At 45.4% G+C, this 17,628-nt stretch overlaps 1 protein-coding gene across 1 annotated transcript in view; it reads right to left on the reverse strand.

Moving 5' to 3' along the window:
• SMG6 (SMG6 nonsense mediated mRNA decay factor) overlaps positions 1-17,628 on the reverse strand; it is a 241,730-nt gene that overhangs the window by 165,203 nt on the left and 58,899 nt on the right. Inside the window, exon 10 of the mRNA XM_004593965.4 lies at positions 15,216-15,361. Coding sequence (XP_004594022.2) covers positions 15,216-15,361 — 146 coding nt within the window. The remainder of the gene's footprint in view (positions 1-15,215; positions 15,362-17,628) is intronic.

A 17,628-nucleotide genomic window follows, 5' to 3' on the forward strand; every position in this document is an offset into this window, starting at 1 on the left:
GGTTGCCAAACCTCACAAATGCACACCATGGTGCAAACCCTTATATAAACTATGGACTCTGGGTGATGGTGTGTCAGCACTACACAGCTGCTGGGTTGCTGACGGTAATGCAGGCTGTTTTTACATGGAGACACCTGCTATGAACCTAAAACTGCTTTCAAACGTAAATTCTGTTTTTGTTTTGTTGTTGTTGTTGTTTCTTTAAAGAACAAGTTTGGTTTTCTTCCCCCCCTCCCTTATCATTTGTTCAATAACTATAGGAAGATTTTCACTGGTCCAAGGACTATAGCAAATTAGAATGCTCAGTGCTTACATGAAAATGATTGCTGGGCATTCTCAAACACTGCTGATAAAAATGTGTTCTTAACGCCAGTTTTGTGGCATAGCTGGTAAAGCTGCGGCCTGAGATGCTGGCATCCCATCTGGGCACTGGGATGCCAGCTCCACTTCCCATTCAATTCCCTGCTAATGCACCTGGGAAAGCAGCGAAGGATGGTCCATGTTTGAGGCCCCTGCACTCCCACATGTGAGACCTAGAGGAAACTCCTGGCTTCAGCCTGACCCAGCCATATCCACTGTGACCATTTAGTAAATGAATCAGCAGAAGGAAGTTCTTTCTCTGTCTCTCCTTCTTGTTGTAACTGCCTTTCAAGCGAATAAAATAAACCTTTTTAAAAAAAAAGTATTCTTGTGGGGGTGGCACTGTGGCATAATAGACTAAGTTTCAGCACGTGGCACCTGCATTCCAATGGGCATCAGTTCTTGCCCCGACTGCTCCACTTCTGACTTAGCTCCCTGTTTGTGGTCTGGGAAAGCAACAGAGGATGGTTCAAGTTCTTGAGACCCTGGGGATGGGACACATGGAATAAGTTCCTGGCTTTGGTTTGTCTCAGCTCTGGCTGTTGTAGGCACTTGGGGAAGAACCAGTACATGGAAGAGCGCTTTCTGTAACTCTTTCAAATAAAAATAAACCTTAAAAAAATGTTTTTAAATGTATACTTGTCAGGCAAGCATTGTGGTACAGCAAGTTAAGCTGCCACCTACAATGCCAGCATTGCCTTTCAGAGCTGGCAGCTGCTCCACTCCTGATTCAGCTCCCTGTCAATGTACCTGAGAAAGCAGCAGAAGATGGTCCCAGTCCTTGGGCCCCTGCATCTATGTGGGAGAACCACTTGAAGCTGTTGGGTCCTGGCTTCAGTCTAGCCCAAATATGGCCACTGCAGCCACTTGGGGAATGAATCAGTGGATGAAAGAGCTCATCTGCCTGGCTTTCTGTCCATCTCTCTATCTCGGCCTTTCAAGTAAGCAAGATAAATAAAAATTTTTAAAAAGCATATGCTGGCACAACTTCTTAGGAACCTAACATCATATATTAAATGTATTAAAAGACTTCAAACCCTTTAATTCAACAACTAAGCTTCTATAAATACATTCGAATAAGTAATATTAATATTAAATGTAGACAAAAGTTTTATGTGCAAAGATGCTAATTATAGTATTGTTTATAATACTAGAAACCTGTAAGGAAAATGTCCAAAATCAGGGTGATCAAACAAATGTTAATATGTTCACATGAGAACATTATTCAGCCATTAAAAATGTTTACAAAGAATTTTACAGTATCGAATACTCTCAAGTGAAAAAAGTAGAATCAAACATTTTTAGTATCTTTTCCACTATGAAAAAGCTCTTGAACATTCACACATAATACAGAAAGGAGTACCATTGCCAGGAAGTTGGTTTATAGGCAGTTTCCACTTTCCTTCGTATCTTTTTCAGCATTTTCAGCAAAGCCCAAAATGTTAAAATCTTAAGATTATGAGCATTAATCTGGTTAACAGATGCCCCTGGCCTTCCCATTCAACTTTCATGGCCAGACTGACTTGGTACAAATTATTCTTTGGAACTCAAGTCCAAACGTGTTTACTGAGAATTTATAAAGAACTAGCCTTGGTACAAATGCTCACAATACTCCAGTGAATAAAACAATCAGAGATCTCCATTTTTAGGGAATTTAGACTTGTGCAGCAGAGCAGTAGAGGGCAATCAGTCATAAATGTAGAGAGAACAATTAAATTATCCATATTTAGAAAATAAGTCAGTAGGATGGGAATCAGGAGTCCAGGACGGGAGCAAGGACAGCAGTGCGAAGCAGGGTTGTGAAGAAGACCTCATGGAAGAAACACTAAGCAGACTTGGAGCGGAAATGTGCCATGCGGATAGCTGGGCACTGAACGCCCCAAGTCCAGGAAAACAGCTTATGTCAAAGTTTAAAGGTGGGAGAATCCCCAGCTGATCAGCGACCTGCAAGAAAGCCAAGGTGGGTGACACAGAATAAGTAAGCCAGGGAGAGAGGAGTGGTGGATGAGCTCAGTGAGGAGCCATGGGGAACCAGCGGGGAGACCCACCCAACAAGACCCGCAAACAGTGTGGCTTTCACCCTGAATGAAACAGGAGCCAGTGACAGGATCTAAAAGACGAGTACAAGATCTCACGTTTTAGAACATTACTGTACAGGGTACAGATTCAGTGGGGGGGTGTGCACACACACACATATGTATTCAAAGGAAGAGAAGGGCAAGAGGAACAAGAGATCACTCAGGAGTTTCTAGACCTTCTGAATTGTCTTTCCACGTTTAAAAACAAGCTTTATCCTCAAGGGGTATTCAAGTCATGTTTGCAAAGGGTTTCCGCTTACAATGAGGAACCTTGAAGAACGTGTCAACGTCCTTAGCAGGCATCTCAAAAATACTGATTACCACACACTTTCCTCTGCTCATTGCCCTGACATGAGTTCTGGGCATCACCCTTTCTCAGGGGAGAGGTGAAAAGAGGTTATGCAGAACAGACAGTGATAACAGGGTGACGTCACACATGTGCCTTACAGAAGTCCCCAGTGAATGTAGCTCATAACCACTCTACAGTGATTTACTCTATCCTGCCAACGCCAGCTGGAGAAGAGCTGAAGAAAGCTGACACAGTCTTAAGCCCTGGGCAGGCATTATAAGATCTGTCTCCCTCCCGTCGCCTGCCAGTTCCTCCCCTCTTTCAACTGCTGATCCTTGCCTCAGACGCCAAAGTGTGAACAGCACGTGTCCGGATTTCAAAAACCTGCCCAGCAGTTGGAAATCCCCTGCAGCGTGTCAATTGCTGCATCTGCTGTTGGCACTTGGGGCAAGGGATCACACGGGCATTGTCTGAGCATGAAGCTTCAAGATGGGAGTCGTGGATCTGAAGAGAGGACTGAACCAGCTAGAAAGCTCCAATTACTGTAAACACATCCCTAAATACAAGACAGTCGGCCTTCTGAAAAGGAAGACATGCAAGAACACCAAGCAGCTCTGAGAACAGCAGCAGTGGGGAACAAAAGCTCAGAGCACCCTGACTAATGGGAAGGATTTTATGGGCCAACAGCATTCACCGAATACGCCGAAACAAGAGAGCACTTTTTTGCAGATCTCCAGCTCACACCACTTGGGCTGTAAATGGCTTCTATCACGTGGACGGCGTGGTTTCCTATTTATCTCCCTTTACCTTTCTTCTCCACCTATGTAACCTTCCAAGTGAGTATTCTGTATATGGAATGTCAGTGGTGACACTATCCACCATAAGCCTAGCCTGCAAGTGCGCAGCAGCTAGACCAGGAGCTGCTCTGTGGAGAGTGACTTACACCCCTTGGCATCCCAGACAAGGGTGCCATCACAGTGCTCACAGGCAGAGCTTGAAAAAAGAAAAGAAAAAAATCAGCCTGAATCAGCTGTAAGAAGAACACAGGAATCAGCATTTCCAGCAGTAGTGAGGAAGAACGACTAGAGCCACTCTTCCTTCAAAAAACAATTGTCCTGGAAAAGTATTTTTAAAATCTTTCTAGAAAGCACCGATGAGGTGGTAGCATAAAAGGGAATTCTATGGCTGGGGTTTAAATGACACCAGGAAACTAGAGATGCAAGTGCGGCAACACGGCCAGGCTCAGCTCGCAGGACACTTGCTGCTGCTCCACTCGCGCAGCGGTTGCCAAAGCCTCACAGAGATAGGCCTTTAAGAGGAAGTCCAAGATTTCTGCCATAAAGTGGACGGCCCTCAGGACCACCTCCAGAGTCCACCATGGTTCAGGTCATGCAGTCCCTAAAACAAACACGCTTTATATATCTAGGGAAGTAAGACAAGTTCATAAATATTGTCAAGGGAGAAGAAAACAAAGTTGAAGCAGATTTAATAAAAATCCAAAATACCTAAAAATAAAAATACATAACAATTAAAACTGAAAACTCAATGGGGCATATTTAACACCAGATTAGATCTAACCACAGAGAGACTAAATGAGCTACGACAAACAGAGTAAAAAAGTTCTCAGGAATGCGGCATAAAGACAGCTGGAAAAATGAAACATGTTTAGCTCACATGAAAGATAAAGTAGGTCTAATATATGCCTAATCAGAGTCATAGAAGAACAGAAAAACACTGGAAGTTACAGCATTTAAAAAATGAGAATCTTCCAAAACTGACTTTAAAAAAATCAACTCACAGATACACAAAGCACAACAAATCTCAAGCAAGAAAAATTAAAGCTAAACTCAGCCAAATCATTAAAACGGCAGAACATCAAAGATTTTCAATCACTCAGAAAAAGATTTTAGAAGAGAAACAATTAGACTGATTTATATCACCAAGAGTAGAAGCCCAAGAACAGCAAACTGTTTTTGAAGGGCTGAGGAAAAAAGTTAACCTAGAATTCTACTATCAATGATTAAAGATCTTGAACAAATAAGGGTAAAAGAATAATTTAGTTATTTAAATAAAAAAACCAAGAAAGGAAGCTACCAAGAGAACTTAGTAGCTCAACTAAACAAGCTATAGAGAATACACTTCATGCCGAGAGAAAATGATCCCAAGAAAAGGGTCTAAAATTCAAAAATGAAAGCAACAGTTAGTAAATATATGAGTGAGTCTAAACAAAGATCTACTGCCAAAATAATCAAAAGAATAATTTGTCTTGCAGAGTTTTTAAAAAAAGAATTAATACATGACTACAAAAGTACGAGCTAGATGCTGGGAAGAGAAGAAATAGAATTTCAGTGTTCTATGGCACGGTTTTCTTGGTTGAGCAGAATGAACATGCTGATTAACTTTTGACTTCTGGCAAGGTAAGGATGCATGCTGTAACTCCTAGGGTAATTACTAAAAGAAATCAGTGGGGAGGAGGAAATGGAGTGGAAAAAATCATCCATCCAGAGGAAAGCAGGAAAGAGAAAGGAGGAGGAATGGCACAGGTCAGAGAATGGGAAAGCACTGGGAGAACATTTTTGCAAAATATGTATCAAATCCGAAACTTATACCCAGATTACATTTAAAAACTCTTAATGCTTAATCATAAAGACAGGCAATTCAATTGAGATTTGAACAGATATTCACGAAGAAGATACACAAACAGCAAACATGTGATGTAAAGTTACGACTCATGCCAAGTCATCAAAGGAACAGATTCAAATCAAAGCGAAACAGCACCGCACATCCACTAGGACAGCTAAAACAAAGAAAGCCCGACAACACCAAGTGTCGGCAAGGATGTAAAGAAGTGCAATGCTCTTTACACTGCTCAGCGAATTCAGGTGGTCCAATCACTTTGCAAAACATTAGCAGTTTTTTATAAACATACACTTCCATAGGACTCAGTGAATTTATTCCTGGATATTTTCAAAGAGAAGTATCAATATGTCCATAAAAAGACTCGTATATAAATGTTTGCAGCAGCTGTATTCATAGTAGTAAAATACTAGAAACAACTCAAACATGCAACAGGTAACTAGATAACCCAAAACACAGTATATAACCTTACAACAAAGTATGACTCAGTAACACACAAAATGAAATACTGAAAACTGTGATGACATGAGTAAATCCCAGAAAGCACTATGATGAACAAAGAGCCAGACATGAGTACAGATTATATTATTTCATTTATATGAATTTCTGGAAAAAACAGTGGAAAAAGAAAAAAACAGCTCAGTGGTTGGCTGGGGACAGGAGTTAGTGACAAGACCACCTGGGATGGACCGTAACGATTAACTGCTTAGGCAAAGAGATGGATCAAACCCACAGAAATGAATGCTTAAAATGGGTACATTTTATTGTATATAAACTTAAACTGAACAAAATTGATTAAAATAAATAAAACTGGAAAAAATATATATCCAAATACATTAATTGCAATAACTGTTCATGTAAAAGCTCATAATAACCTCAAAGTAAAAAACAAAAACCCACAAATTCCATCAAGAAATGTGTGGATAAATTCATAAATGAATAAATGCACTGTTACAACAATAAAGACAAATGAACTACAACTACACACAGCAACGTGGACAGAACTCACAAATATTACAGGGAATGAAGTAAGTCAGAAAGAAAGGAATATAAATAGCATGATTAGCATGAGTCCATTTATATGCAAGCAAAGGAAACCTGTACTTTGTGTAGAGACATATAATCAGATGATAACACTATTAGGAAAAGCCTGGGTATCAACTCCAAGTCCAAGTGGTGGGGATGGGACACAAAGCAGCCACTGACAAACAACGTACTGCCCTGGGTAGGTGCTTTATACTCTCATAGTCCCCTGCACACTCCACCTCTCAGAGAAGCTTTTTTTTTTTTTTAAGATTTATTTATTTTTATTACAAAGTCAGATATACAGAGAGGAGAGACAGAGAGAAAGATCTTCCGTGTCCAATAATTCACTCCCCAAGTGAGCCACAACGGCTGGTGCTGCGCCGATCTGAAGCTGGGAACCGGGAACCTCTTCCGGGTCTCCCACATGGGTGCAGGGTCCCAAAGCATTGGGTCGTCCTCAACTGCTTTCCCAGGCCACAAGCAGGGAGCTGGATGGGAAGTAGAGCTGCCGGGATTAGAACCGGCGCCCATATGGGATCCCGGTGCGTTCAAGGCGAGGACTTTGGCCACTAGGCCATGCCGCCGGGCCCTCAGAGAAGCTTTTAGGTGCTCTGCTAAAGAGGGCTGCACAGGAGCCCCAGGGGGAATTTACTACCTGGGCAGCCCCATTTATATTATTCAGAGTTTGTGATTTGTTTTTGTTTCTATAAAAAAGGATATAAAATATCTGTCCAGCCTATCTCAGCGGGCTGACAGAAGAAGCAAAACCACACAAGTAACAACTATAAAGTGCCGTCACTGATTAGTAGAGTTGTTGCTATTATTTGTTATTCCTCCCCTCCAAACTACAATTCTACCTATGCACCAGTAATCAATATATAACACCTATCTGACTCTCCTCCTCTTGCTGACTGCACATCACATTTAGAATTATATTCCTTAGAAAAACTGCTTAAAGATTTTATTGCAGGGGGAGGGGCGGATATGGGGAGAGTCAGAATTACAGAGAGAAGAAGAGACAGAAAGATCTTATGTCTGCTGATCCACTCCCCTAGTGGCCGCAATGGCCAGAGCTAAGCCAATCCAAAGACAGGAGCCAGGAGTTTCTTCTGGGTCTCTCATGTGGGTGCAGGGTCACAAGGCTTTGGGCTGTCCTCTGCTGCCTTCTCAGTCCACACAAGCAAGGAGCTGGATGGGAAGTGGAGCAGAACTGGTGCCCATGTGGGACCCCCAGCACATCAAAGGCAATGACTTTGGCCACTAGGCTATACTGTGCCATGTCCTGTCTGTTGCTTTCTAAAAGATTTAAAGTCAGAGTTCCAGGGAGAGAGATCTCTTCCATCTGCTGATTCACTTCCCCCAGATGGCCACAATACACAGGGCTGAGCCAGGCCAAAGACAGGAACCAGGCACTTCGTCTGGGTCTCCTACACGGGTGGCAGGAGCTGAAACACTTGAGCCATCTTCAGAGGCTTTTCTCAGGCTATACCATAAGAAGGAAGCTGGATTGCAAGTGGAGTAGTCTGGATAAAAACTGGAACCCAAAAGGGATGCTGGTGTCACAGGTGAGTTTTACAACACTGGTCCCAGAAGAATTTTTTCCTTTTAAGATTTGTTTATTGTTATTGGAAAGTCAAGTATACAGAGAGGAGGAGAGACAGAGAGGAAGATCTTCCGTCTGACTGCCCACTCCCCAAGTGGCCACAACAGCCAGAGCTGCACCAATCCCAAGCCAGGAACCTACAGCTTCATCTGGGTCTCCCAAGATGAAGGGTCCCAAGGTTTTGGGCCGTCCTCAACTGCTTTCCCAGGTGCAAGCAGGGAACTGGGTGGGAAGTGGAGATGCCGGGATTAGAACCAGCGCCCATTTGAGATTCTGGCGCGTTCAAGGCAAGTACTTTAGCTGTTAGATTATTGCATTAGACCTCCAGAAGAGTATTTTAAAAAGAAGCAAGAAAGGCAGTTTGGTGGAACCAACAACTTGGTGTAGGGGACTAGGCCTTCATCTTCAGCACCAGCACTCCATGTGGACATTGGTTCATGTCCTGGCTGCTCCACCTCTGATCCAGCTCCCTGCTAATGGCCTGGGAAAGCAGTGGAAAACTGACCAGTGGCTTGGACTTCCGCATCTACGTGAGATACCCTAAAGAAGCTCCTGGCTCCTGGTTCAGGACTGGCCCAGGTGCAGTTATTACAGCAATCTGGGGACTGAACTAGAGATGGAATGACTGTCTCTATGACTCTGCCTTTTAAATATAATAAATAAAATATTTTTTTAAAAGAAAGAAAAACAAAAGGGAGTTTGATGCAATGGTTAATATGCTCTTGGGGGTACCTAGTCCCCATAAGAGAACATCTGGGTTTGAGTCCTGGATCTGTTTGAGCTTCCTGGTAGTGTTTACCCTGAGAAATAGCAGATGAGGGATCAAGTACGTAGACGCCATGTGGGAAATTCAATATTATTTTCCAGTTTCACCCTGGCATTTGTGAGCACTTGTTGTAAAACAGTAGACAGGAAATATTATTTTGGTACTCTTTCTCCTCTCTGCTTTTCAAATAAACATGATCAATTAATTTTAATTAAACAATTAATTTGGAGAAAAAGAAAGGAAAAAAGAATTCAGAAAGCCAGCCAGCCAGTCAGCATTTAGAAAAGGTAGCTGAGGGACCAGCGCAGTAGCCTAGTGGCTAGAGTCCTTGCCTTGCACGCAGCAGGATCCCATATGGGCGCCAATTCTAATCCCGGCAGCCCCACTTCCCATCCAGCTCCCTGCTTGTGGCCTGGGAAAGCAGTCAAGGACAGCCCAAATCCTTAGGATCCCACATCCACAACGGAGGCCCAGAAGAGGATCCTGGCTCCTGTCTTTAGATCGGCTCAGCTCCAGTCACTTAAGGAGTGAATCAGCAGACAGAAGATTTTTCTCTCTGTCTCTCCTCCTCTCTGTATGAATGACTTTAAAATGAAACTAAAAAAAAAATCTTAAAATTAAAAAAAAAAAAGAAAAAAGAAAAGGTACCTGAAAATTTCTCCCAACCAATGACTTTCTTTCAGAATTAATCTATCCCAGTACTGAGCACGATGGCCAAATGGCTGAATCCTTGCCTTGCAAGCACAGGGATCTTACACAGGCACTGGTTCATGTTGCAGCTGTACCACTTCCCATCCAGCTCTCTTCTTGTGGCCTGGGAAAGCAGTCAAGGACAGCCCAAAGCCTTGGGACCCTGTACCCACATGGGAGATCCAGAAGAAGCTCCTGGCTCCTGACTCTGGATTGGCTCAGCTCTGGCTATTGGGGCCATTTGTCAGAGTGAACCAATGGATGTCTCTCCTTCTCTGTAAATCTGATCTACCTTTCCAATAAAAATAAATCTTATAGAGAAAAAAAAAAGAGTAAGTCTATCCTGGAGTAAGTTAAAAAAAAAAAAATCAAACTGAGAAGCTATGAAACAGCAATAGAAATGCAACACAAGTCTGTAGCTCCCATCATTCCCTGGGCAGTCACACTGAGGCACCCCACAGACACCAAACCACACTGCGATTTCAGACAAAAACAATCATTTTTTCAGCTGGCATGATAAGAGGCATAACTGCACTGACAGGCCCAAATTTTGTCAATCTTTAGCTTCTCACAGCTGCTTCTCCTGGAAGCAAGGATCCCAGAACCTAGGCAGACTCTTTGACACACTCACTTGTTTTGCAGGAAACCAGGGCTGCATCACCAGCAGAGACTGTGCATGAAGGAAGAAGCCTGCCACCTGAGAGTCACCCCACCCCACCGACACGGGGCAAAACGTCAGGGGACAGCCTCCTCTGGCCTGCCTTCCAGAGCTTGACCTGTACTGATCTCAGAATCTACTGAGCAAAAAACTCACTAGCCAGGCTGGTTCGCTCTTGTTTCTTTGTTCTAATCTGAGGAGTCATGAAAATCAAGGCTTTGACAGTCTTTTACCTGTCAAAATCCACCCATGGACCTTGTAGGAAAAAAGCCTCTACCACCACACATAGAAGGGGGAACAAGGAGGACAGTTTATACAGCTAAACTCAAGCCTAACCCCTCATGAAAGGTGGATTTCCTGTACAACTGTTCTGACAAGTGGCGGATTAGGCACTTCATACATTCTGCTTGGGTAAGAGATTCAGACAGAAGTGAAATGCCACAGGGGAGCAAACTGCTTTTCTGGAGGTCTCTAAGGCTGCTCTATGTTCCAAGAACCAAAATTCTCAACCATTACCTACTCCCTCAATACACAGCGATGGTACAAGTATCCCAGACCCACAGGATAAAGCTCTATCCATCCCCTGTAGACAGCCACGGCTCTCCACCCCTCTGGCCACTACCCAGGTGGCACTCCCTGCACCTGCTATAATTCAAAAAAACTCACATCATAAAAGTAAGCATGAATGATAATAAGGGAAGGTCAGTCTTGCTCCACCTCAGTCCTAACCTCCAAGTATTCCCCCAAGAGCAGGCCACACATCAGTACACGCAACAAGTGTCTCTTGGGTGCCCTCTTGCTGCCATCGTGGCTTTTCTGCAAGGTAGAAGACTCTACGAACTGGTAGAGGAAAAAGCAGACCAGGGCACAGAGAAGGAAGTTATTCCAGTGGCAGCCAATGAGGAAAATTCAATGATTTATAGGAAGTATAATCCAATAATATAGTAAAATAAAACAGTGTGTTGCCTGAGATGGTTTTGATTCCAAAAATTATAAAACATATTTTTTAAAAAGAGAGAGAGCAAGAGGGGGAGGAAGAAAGAGGAAGGGGGGAGGAGAGGCCACATTGGAGCAAATTGGGCACAGATGGGGGATGCAATGTGACTTCAGTGATGCCCTGCCACAAATTCTGTTTCAATTATTCCTCTTCAAGAAGCTAGAATTTTATTTCGTTAAATTACAGAATTAAGAAAAAAAAAAAAATTCTTGGAGTGGTTGTGGTTTAGAATAACTCCAGCAACACAGCAGCCAATCAGATGGCCACTGAAGTATTCAACGTCAGGACACGCAAAAGCGGCCCTCTCTCCTCTCAGCCCAGAATGTCACAGGGATTAGCAGCTGTGATGTCTGGGAAGCACCTAGCTTAGGACAAGCCTGGGACCCGCGAAGGTAAGGAAAACTCTGCTCAGTCAGAGCTGGTGAAATTTCAGGACTATGGTTTCTCCCAGCCATGCATTCAACACTAATCAATGCCAGCACTATGTCAGGGCCCCCAAACATCTCTTATCCCATCTCTCAAATCTATCTGTTGTCAACCATGAGGATTAATCCCTAATCCCAACAAAGTAGGATTTTGTCATAGCTTTCATGCGAAGAGATAAAAAAAAAAAGTCTTCCCACCAACAGCCCTTAACCTATAAATGTTAAGGTTGTTAAAGGGGCCAGAACTGTGTGCCACACCAAGTTAAGCTACCACACGCACTGCCAGCAGCTCATATGGGCTGCTAGTCCAAGTTCTGACTGCTCCACTTCCAATCCAGCTCCCTGCTAATGTGCCTGGGAAAGCAGTCGAGGGTGAACCAAATCCTTGAGCCCCTGCACCCACATGGGAGGTTGTGAGGAAGGTCTTGACTTCAGATTGGCCAAGCTCTGGCTGTTGCAGTAATTTGGGTAGTGGATAAGCAAGTGCAAGATCTCTCTGTCCCTCCTTTTCTCCCTGTAACTCTGCCTTTAAAATAAAAGTAAGTTGTACGGAAAAAAAAAAGTTTAATTGGCTAAATGATATGACACAACTTATTTTCCCCTATGGCACAGCGGCAAATCTAATCTTACCACCTCTGCCTCCATGAGCAGATCTGACTCTGAGAAAACCTCACACCAGGAAAGTTGCCATTCTCCTACCACCAGCTAAGCCTTTTCCTCCACTTTGACTTCTATAGTGTCTGAGGCTTTTAAACAGCTCTGCATCCAAAGGAAAAGCAGACATGAAAGGGCATCACAGTAAAGTGCTGGGAGCAATATGATTTCTATCCCTGAACTATAGGTACCACGAAAGAAAGACAGTAACCCAAGGACAGCACTAACACAAAACATGTCTGGCTCATCACAGCTCTGGGGCCTCAGTATAGCACACACTGTTTAAGCGAGCGCTTCCCTGCTGCTCTCCAAATCACGCATGCTGGGCACCGCACCACAACGAGGGCTCAAGCACAGCCGGAGAGGATCTGGACTGCCTTGTGGGCTACAAGATCATCTCTGCTTCAGGCTGGAATGTTCTTTCTCCACAGAGTCCAGGAACTGACATACATAAACACCCACCCAGAAGGACATGTCCAAAAAGGAATGGAAAGAAAAATGATGGCCCAGATGTTCTGTAACATACAGTGACTGCCAAATCACCACGGACCCAAGCACCTGGGAGGGCCAGGCAGCGCCCTGGCTTCCTGGTCTCAGACAGGGACCATGGCTGGGTGGTGACTCTGACGGCATGCAGACTGGCCTGGAGAAAAACCTTTGGAAGGGCACTGGCTGACGGGACAAGGGGCCTGAACATGCAGGGCTGATTTATCACTTCCTTACTCATAAAAATGTGATTCAAACGGCTGCTGATTAGTGAAGGATTTAAATCTTTACCCTCTCCCCAACCCCCTTGCTGCTCCACCCCCGGCACAGATGCTGCTGCTCAGCCACAACACCCCCTTCTTGCCACTGTCCATGCAAGCGCAGCACAGGGGCCCAGAGAGGATGACTCATGTGCTGGGAAATGGAAAAGTGCATCTTCCCACCAACCAGCCCTGCTGAGCGCTCCGCTCACCCCTCTCCCGATGGCAGCCCACACAGTGGGGTCTGGACGGCTGCCTCAGCTGCACACCGGGTCCTTGGCAGCACGTCCACAGTGCTCTCTGTCCTAGCTGAGTGTTATAGCCTGTGGCCTGGCCTGTTTTTCCCTCAAACACCCTTGGCGTCTCTGACCACCTCAGTTCCTACTCCTCCTGGCCCCAGCTGGCGGACAGAGGTGAGAGTCAGGACAAGGTTAGGAAGGAGGAGCAGGGTCAAACAATTACAGGCTTCTATATTTCTTTCCCGGCTAGAGGGTCCTCTTTACAGTTAACCAGTGAACCAGAGTCCTAGAAAAAGTACCTTGGTCCAAACGGGGGAACCACCATTTCCTTCTTTCCGTCTCACCTTCCTTTCACCCACATTTTCTTACCCTTTACTTAACAACAGCTACAAGAAAAGGGCTCACTGGTGGCTTATGAAAATGCCAAGGTATTCCTTTTCATGGAGCAAAAGCTGCTAAAAACAGACGTGTTGCAGGCAGGAGCTGCAGGTCCTTTACACTCACACCTGTAGAGGCCCCCGCAGGTCAGTCACTGCTGGAACAACACCCTTGGCAGAGGCTGCAGCTCTGTGCAGGCGCCTCTCTGACTCCTGGGGCTTGCCTTCCCCGGGAGGGAGGAAAACAAAGAAGGGGGCATCTCAAGAGGGCCCTGCCTTCAGAGTCCAGGGAGCTTCCGACCGGCTGGGGAGCGGGAACTCCCTCCCCTTTGGACTGCACAGCCTCCCCAGGAACAGCATTTTACAACCATTATTTTCTCCTTCTTGGAAACCAGTGCTGTACACCCCACCTCCCCACCCCATGACTCTAAGTTGCCCAAGACCATTTAAACAAATAGCCATCTCAGGAATAATTAGCCAAGTTCTGAAAAGCACCTAAGCCTCTGCGTCACACTTTCTGCGGGCAACTCTAAATGTTGTAGCAAGCAGCACAAGAGGAGGATTTCCTCTCAGATTTAGAAGGCACTGCAGATCCAGGAAGACCAGCACAGGACCTTGCTGGATCCCAGAAACAGCCCCGACTCCAGGGAAGCTGTGGTATACTCACTAATCAGGGAAGAAGGCTCCCTGCCAATCAGCTGGGCAGAGCCCTCAAACAAATGACAAGGGAAATACATGAGAGAGAGAGAGAGAGCAAGCAGGTAGGACAACAGAACCTACAAAACTTGTCCAGAAACACCAGATCTCCGTGGAGGAATTCCCACTGCCTGGCATTTCAGATGATAACCTTCTAGCCCTGGAACCAGACACTGTCGATGCTCTGAAACTATTTCTTGGCAGCATGAACCAAATTCTCCATGCAAACAAGCACAAAAAACAATGCCATTCCCATAATACACATTTCCACCACGGCAAACCACACTGACATTACCTAAGTTGGCAGGGCCAGGAGAGGGAAGGGTGGGGGTGGGAGGGTGAAGAGAAGAGAACAAATCCTGGTAACATCCTTTGACTCAGACCTGGTCATGAGAACATTCCCTCCCCACCCCAACCCCTCCAAACAACTCCAAGGAGTGTTTCAGAATGCTCACTAGTACACCAGCCAAATGCTGGCCTGGGTGGTTTTTGTGCTTCCAGATTTGAGTCTCCAAAGCTCATCAATTCTATGTTCTTACTCCCTGGCAGGCTCCCACAAGGGATATCCCATAGGGAACTAGACTTTTCCATATTGAACAAACAGGGTACATGAGTCCAGAAACAGCTATTCCCAATCCCTGCCAAGCGTATGGTCTCTGCAATGAAACATTTCAGCAATGCCTCTCCCTCGGGACAGGCTCTGGGTCTGCTGCCTCCAAGAGGCCTTGCTGCTGCCTTTAGCATGGCCAGATGTGCAACAGCATCTCTGAGCTTGCAAATTAAGCTTTATACCCATGATTCCCTCCTCCCATCCCACTCAAACACTACCATTAGAGATTGCAGAGAAGAAACTAAAGATCTGACAGACCATAAAAGAAAGGGTGTGTGTGTGTGTGTGTGTGTGTAGGCAGACGCAGCAGAGGAAGGAGGCTAGATGAATCTTTATCTGTACAAAGAAACTGGACAGTCCTTACCTTTCAACTGGGAGTTGTGTACAGCAAACATGTTGATGGTCATAAGCTGGAGCATGCGGACACTTCCAATAGGAGAGGGGCTGTGCTGCAGTAACACCTGGAACTCCTGAAGGACCTTCTGAGCCACTGCAGGGAATGTCTCCATTCTGCAGACACAGCAAGCCCAACAGTGAGGAACATTCCTGAGAGCACTTGGTGTACACGCACCCACATGTGTGCGCACGCATACACACACACACACACACACACATTCTCTCTCTCTCTCTCTCTCTGTTTTTCTCTATCTCCTTCCCTCTCTTTTTAAAGGCAGGCAACCAATGGCTAGTATATTAAATTGCAATTTTCACAAACTTCCCTGGTATCTTGTGATTTTTGAACAAATTTGAAAAAGAAGAATAAAGTGTTCAGGACTGAGCGATGGAAACAATGCAATTCTTGGATCAATCACTGTGAGTTATTATACTTTGGTATGCTATTTCCTAACCCCTGGCAATCACTGGACACAAGCTGATATTAAAGATGCTCTCTCTGAAATGAGCAGCTCTTCTAAATTGTGAACAAATTTCTTGACAGTCCCCAAACTCTCTGGTATGAAAACTGTATTCTATAAAAGAGTTACATGAAGCTAGAGAGTCTTTTCTTGGGATTTACTCTAAGAACCAGACACAGTGCTGCTGCTCTCAGGTGTGATCACACTACCTGATCCACCAAAGGATCCCATATTACCCCTTGAAGAGCCCTGGACCCAGACCCCCAGTGTCTGCTTCCGTTTCTCCTGCGTGGCTGTCCTCCCCTCCTTCTCACAAACCTTTCTGTTCATCAGGGTCTGTACGTTTTCAAGCTAGTGGAAATGTAATGCCCTGGCCAACCGCCACTCCCAATACAGGAAGAGCCTGTAACATGGGGAGGCAGAAATCCAGCCAGTGACCTAGGGCTCTGAAGGAGAGGTCATTCAAACCACCGCCTGCCAAATGTGGCCACTGGATCCCAAACAGTGGTGCATGCCTGGAGCTCCTTTGGCAACTAGTACAAACCACAGCTGAGGTCCTCAGAAATAAAAAAGCAAATTCAAACTTGGTGCTAGAGAGAGAAACCAGGCACACTGGCCTTAGGGCCATGCCGAATGAACAATTCGTGGTCAACAAAGTATCTTTTATCCACTCTTACCCCCCTCCCAAAACAAACTGCTCAAGGTACACAGAAAGGAGTGGGGGATGGCTCTAGGCTGGAGTAGCAAATGGTTTCTGGAAAGCTGCTCGGAAGGGAATCCTCAAAAAACAAGACTTGCAAGTCCTAGAGAAAGGTGTTTCTGGCTTCACCAGCACATTGGCCCTTTTCCCCCGCTGAATTATACCCTCCCCGGATTAGAAAACTCCAGAGCTTTGTGGAATCTTGGCAATCTTCATGCCTCACCCTTGGATGGCAGCTCCTATGTCTGACCCTCTAATGCCCAGAAGTCATGCCACAGCTATGGGTCAATTACAGTTTACATTCCAAATCCCTTCTCTGCTGAGCTGTCCTCATTTTCGTTGGTACAAAACATGCTGTGCGTTGGCTTCCCCCTCCTGTGCCATCTGAGGTGCCTCTCCACACCCCTCCCCCCACCAAAAGCTAAACTTTTCTTTTCGTCCTCTAAAAAGTTTCAGAGCCGTTAAAACTCCTGGTAGATTTGGAATGGCAGAGAGTGATATGTTTGGGGCTGGACTGGATCTACTTTTCCCCATGGGCTGTAACAAAGGTTTCATTTTAAATCCTGACACTGTGCAGTCCTCGCTCTGTTCGGAGATGGGGAGGGGGGCCAGCACTTCCCATTACGAGAACAGCGGAGTTCACGCTGCTGGAAAAGCAGCCACACTGGGCAAGTCTCAGAGCCATGTGTCTCCGTGTTGAAAGGCAGGAGAGAGCCAGCCCAGAACGACAGGGTAGAGTGTCACGTGGGCCAGACGGTCTGAGGAAGCCTCTTCCCCAGGGTGGGAATTGAAACAGAACCATTAACACTGCCTGGGTCAGAAGGAAATCTCAAACCAGTACCAGGTCAGATGTTCACATTTTCCTTGTTTTATTAAAAAAAAAAAAAAAAAGAGGTGGGGGCAGTATGTAAGGATGTAAGTTACGAGTAGCTTCAAATGTTGAGATATGAAAGAAGGATCTAGGGCCCGGCGCCGAGGCCTAGCGGCTAAAGTCCTCGCCCTGCATGCACTGGGATCCCATATGGGCGCCGGTTCTAATTCCTCAGCCCCACTTCCCATCCAGCTCCCTGCATGTGGCCTGGGAAAGCAGTCAAGCACAGCCCAAAGCCTTGGGACCCTGCACCTGCATGGGAGACCTGGAAGAGCTCCAGGACTCTGGCTTCAGATCAGCACAGCACTGGTCGTTGCGGGCACTTGAGGAGTGAATCATTGGACGGAAGATC

The sequence above is a fragment of the Ochotona princeps genome, chromosome 17 (genome assembly GCF_030435755.1).
Source record: "Ochotona princeps isolate mOchPri1 chromosome 17, mOchPri1.hap1, whole genome shotgun sequence".
Classification (NCBI taxonomy): domain Eukaryota; kingdom Metazoa; phylum Chordata; class Mammalia; order Lagomorpha; family Ochotonidae; genus Ochotona; species Ochotona princeps.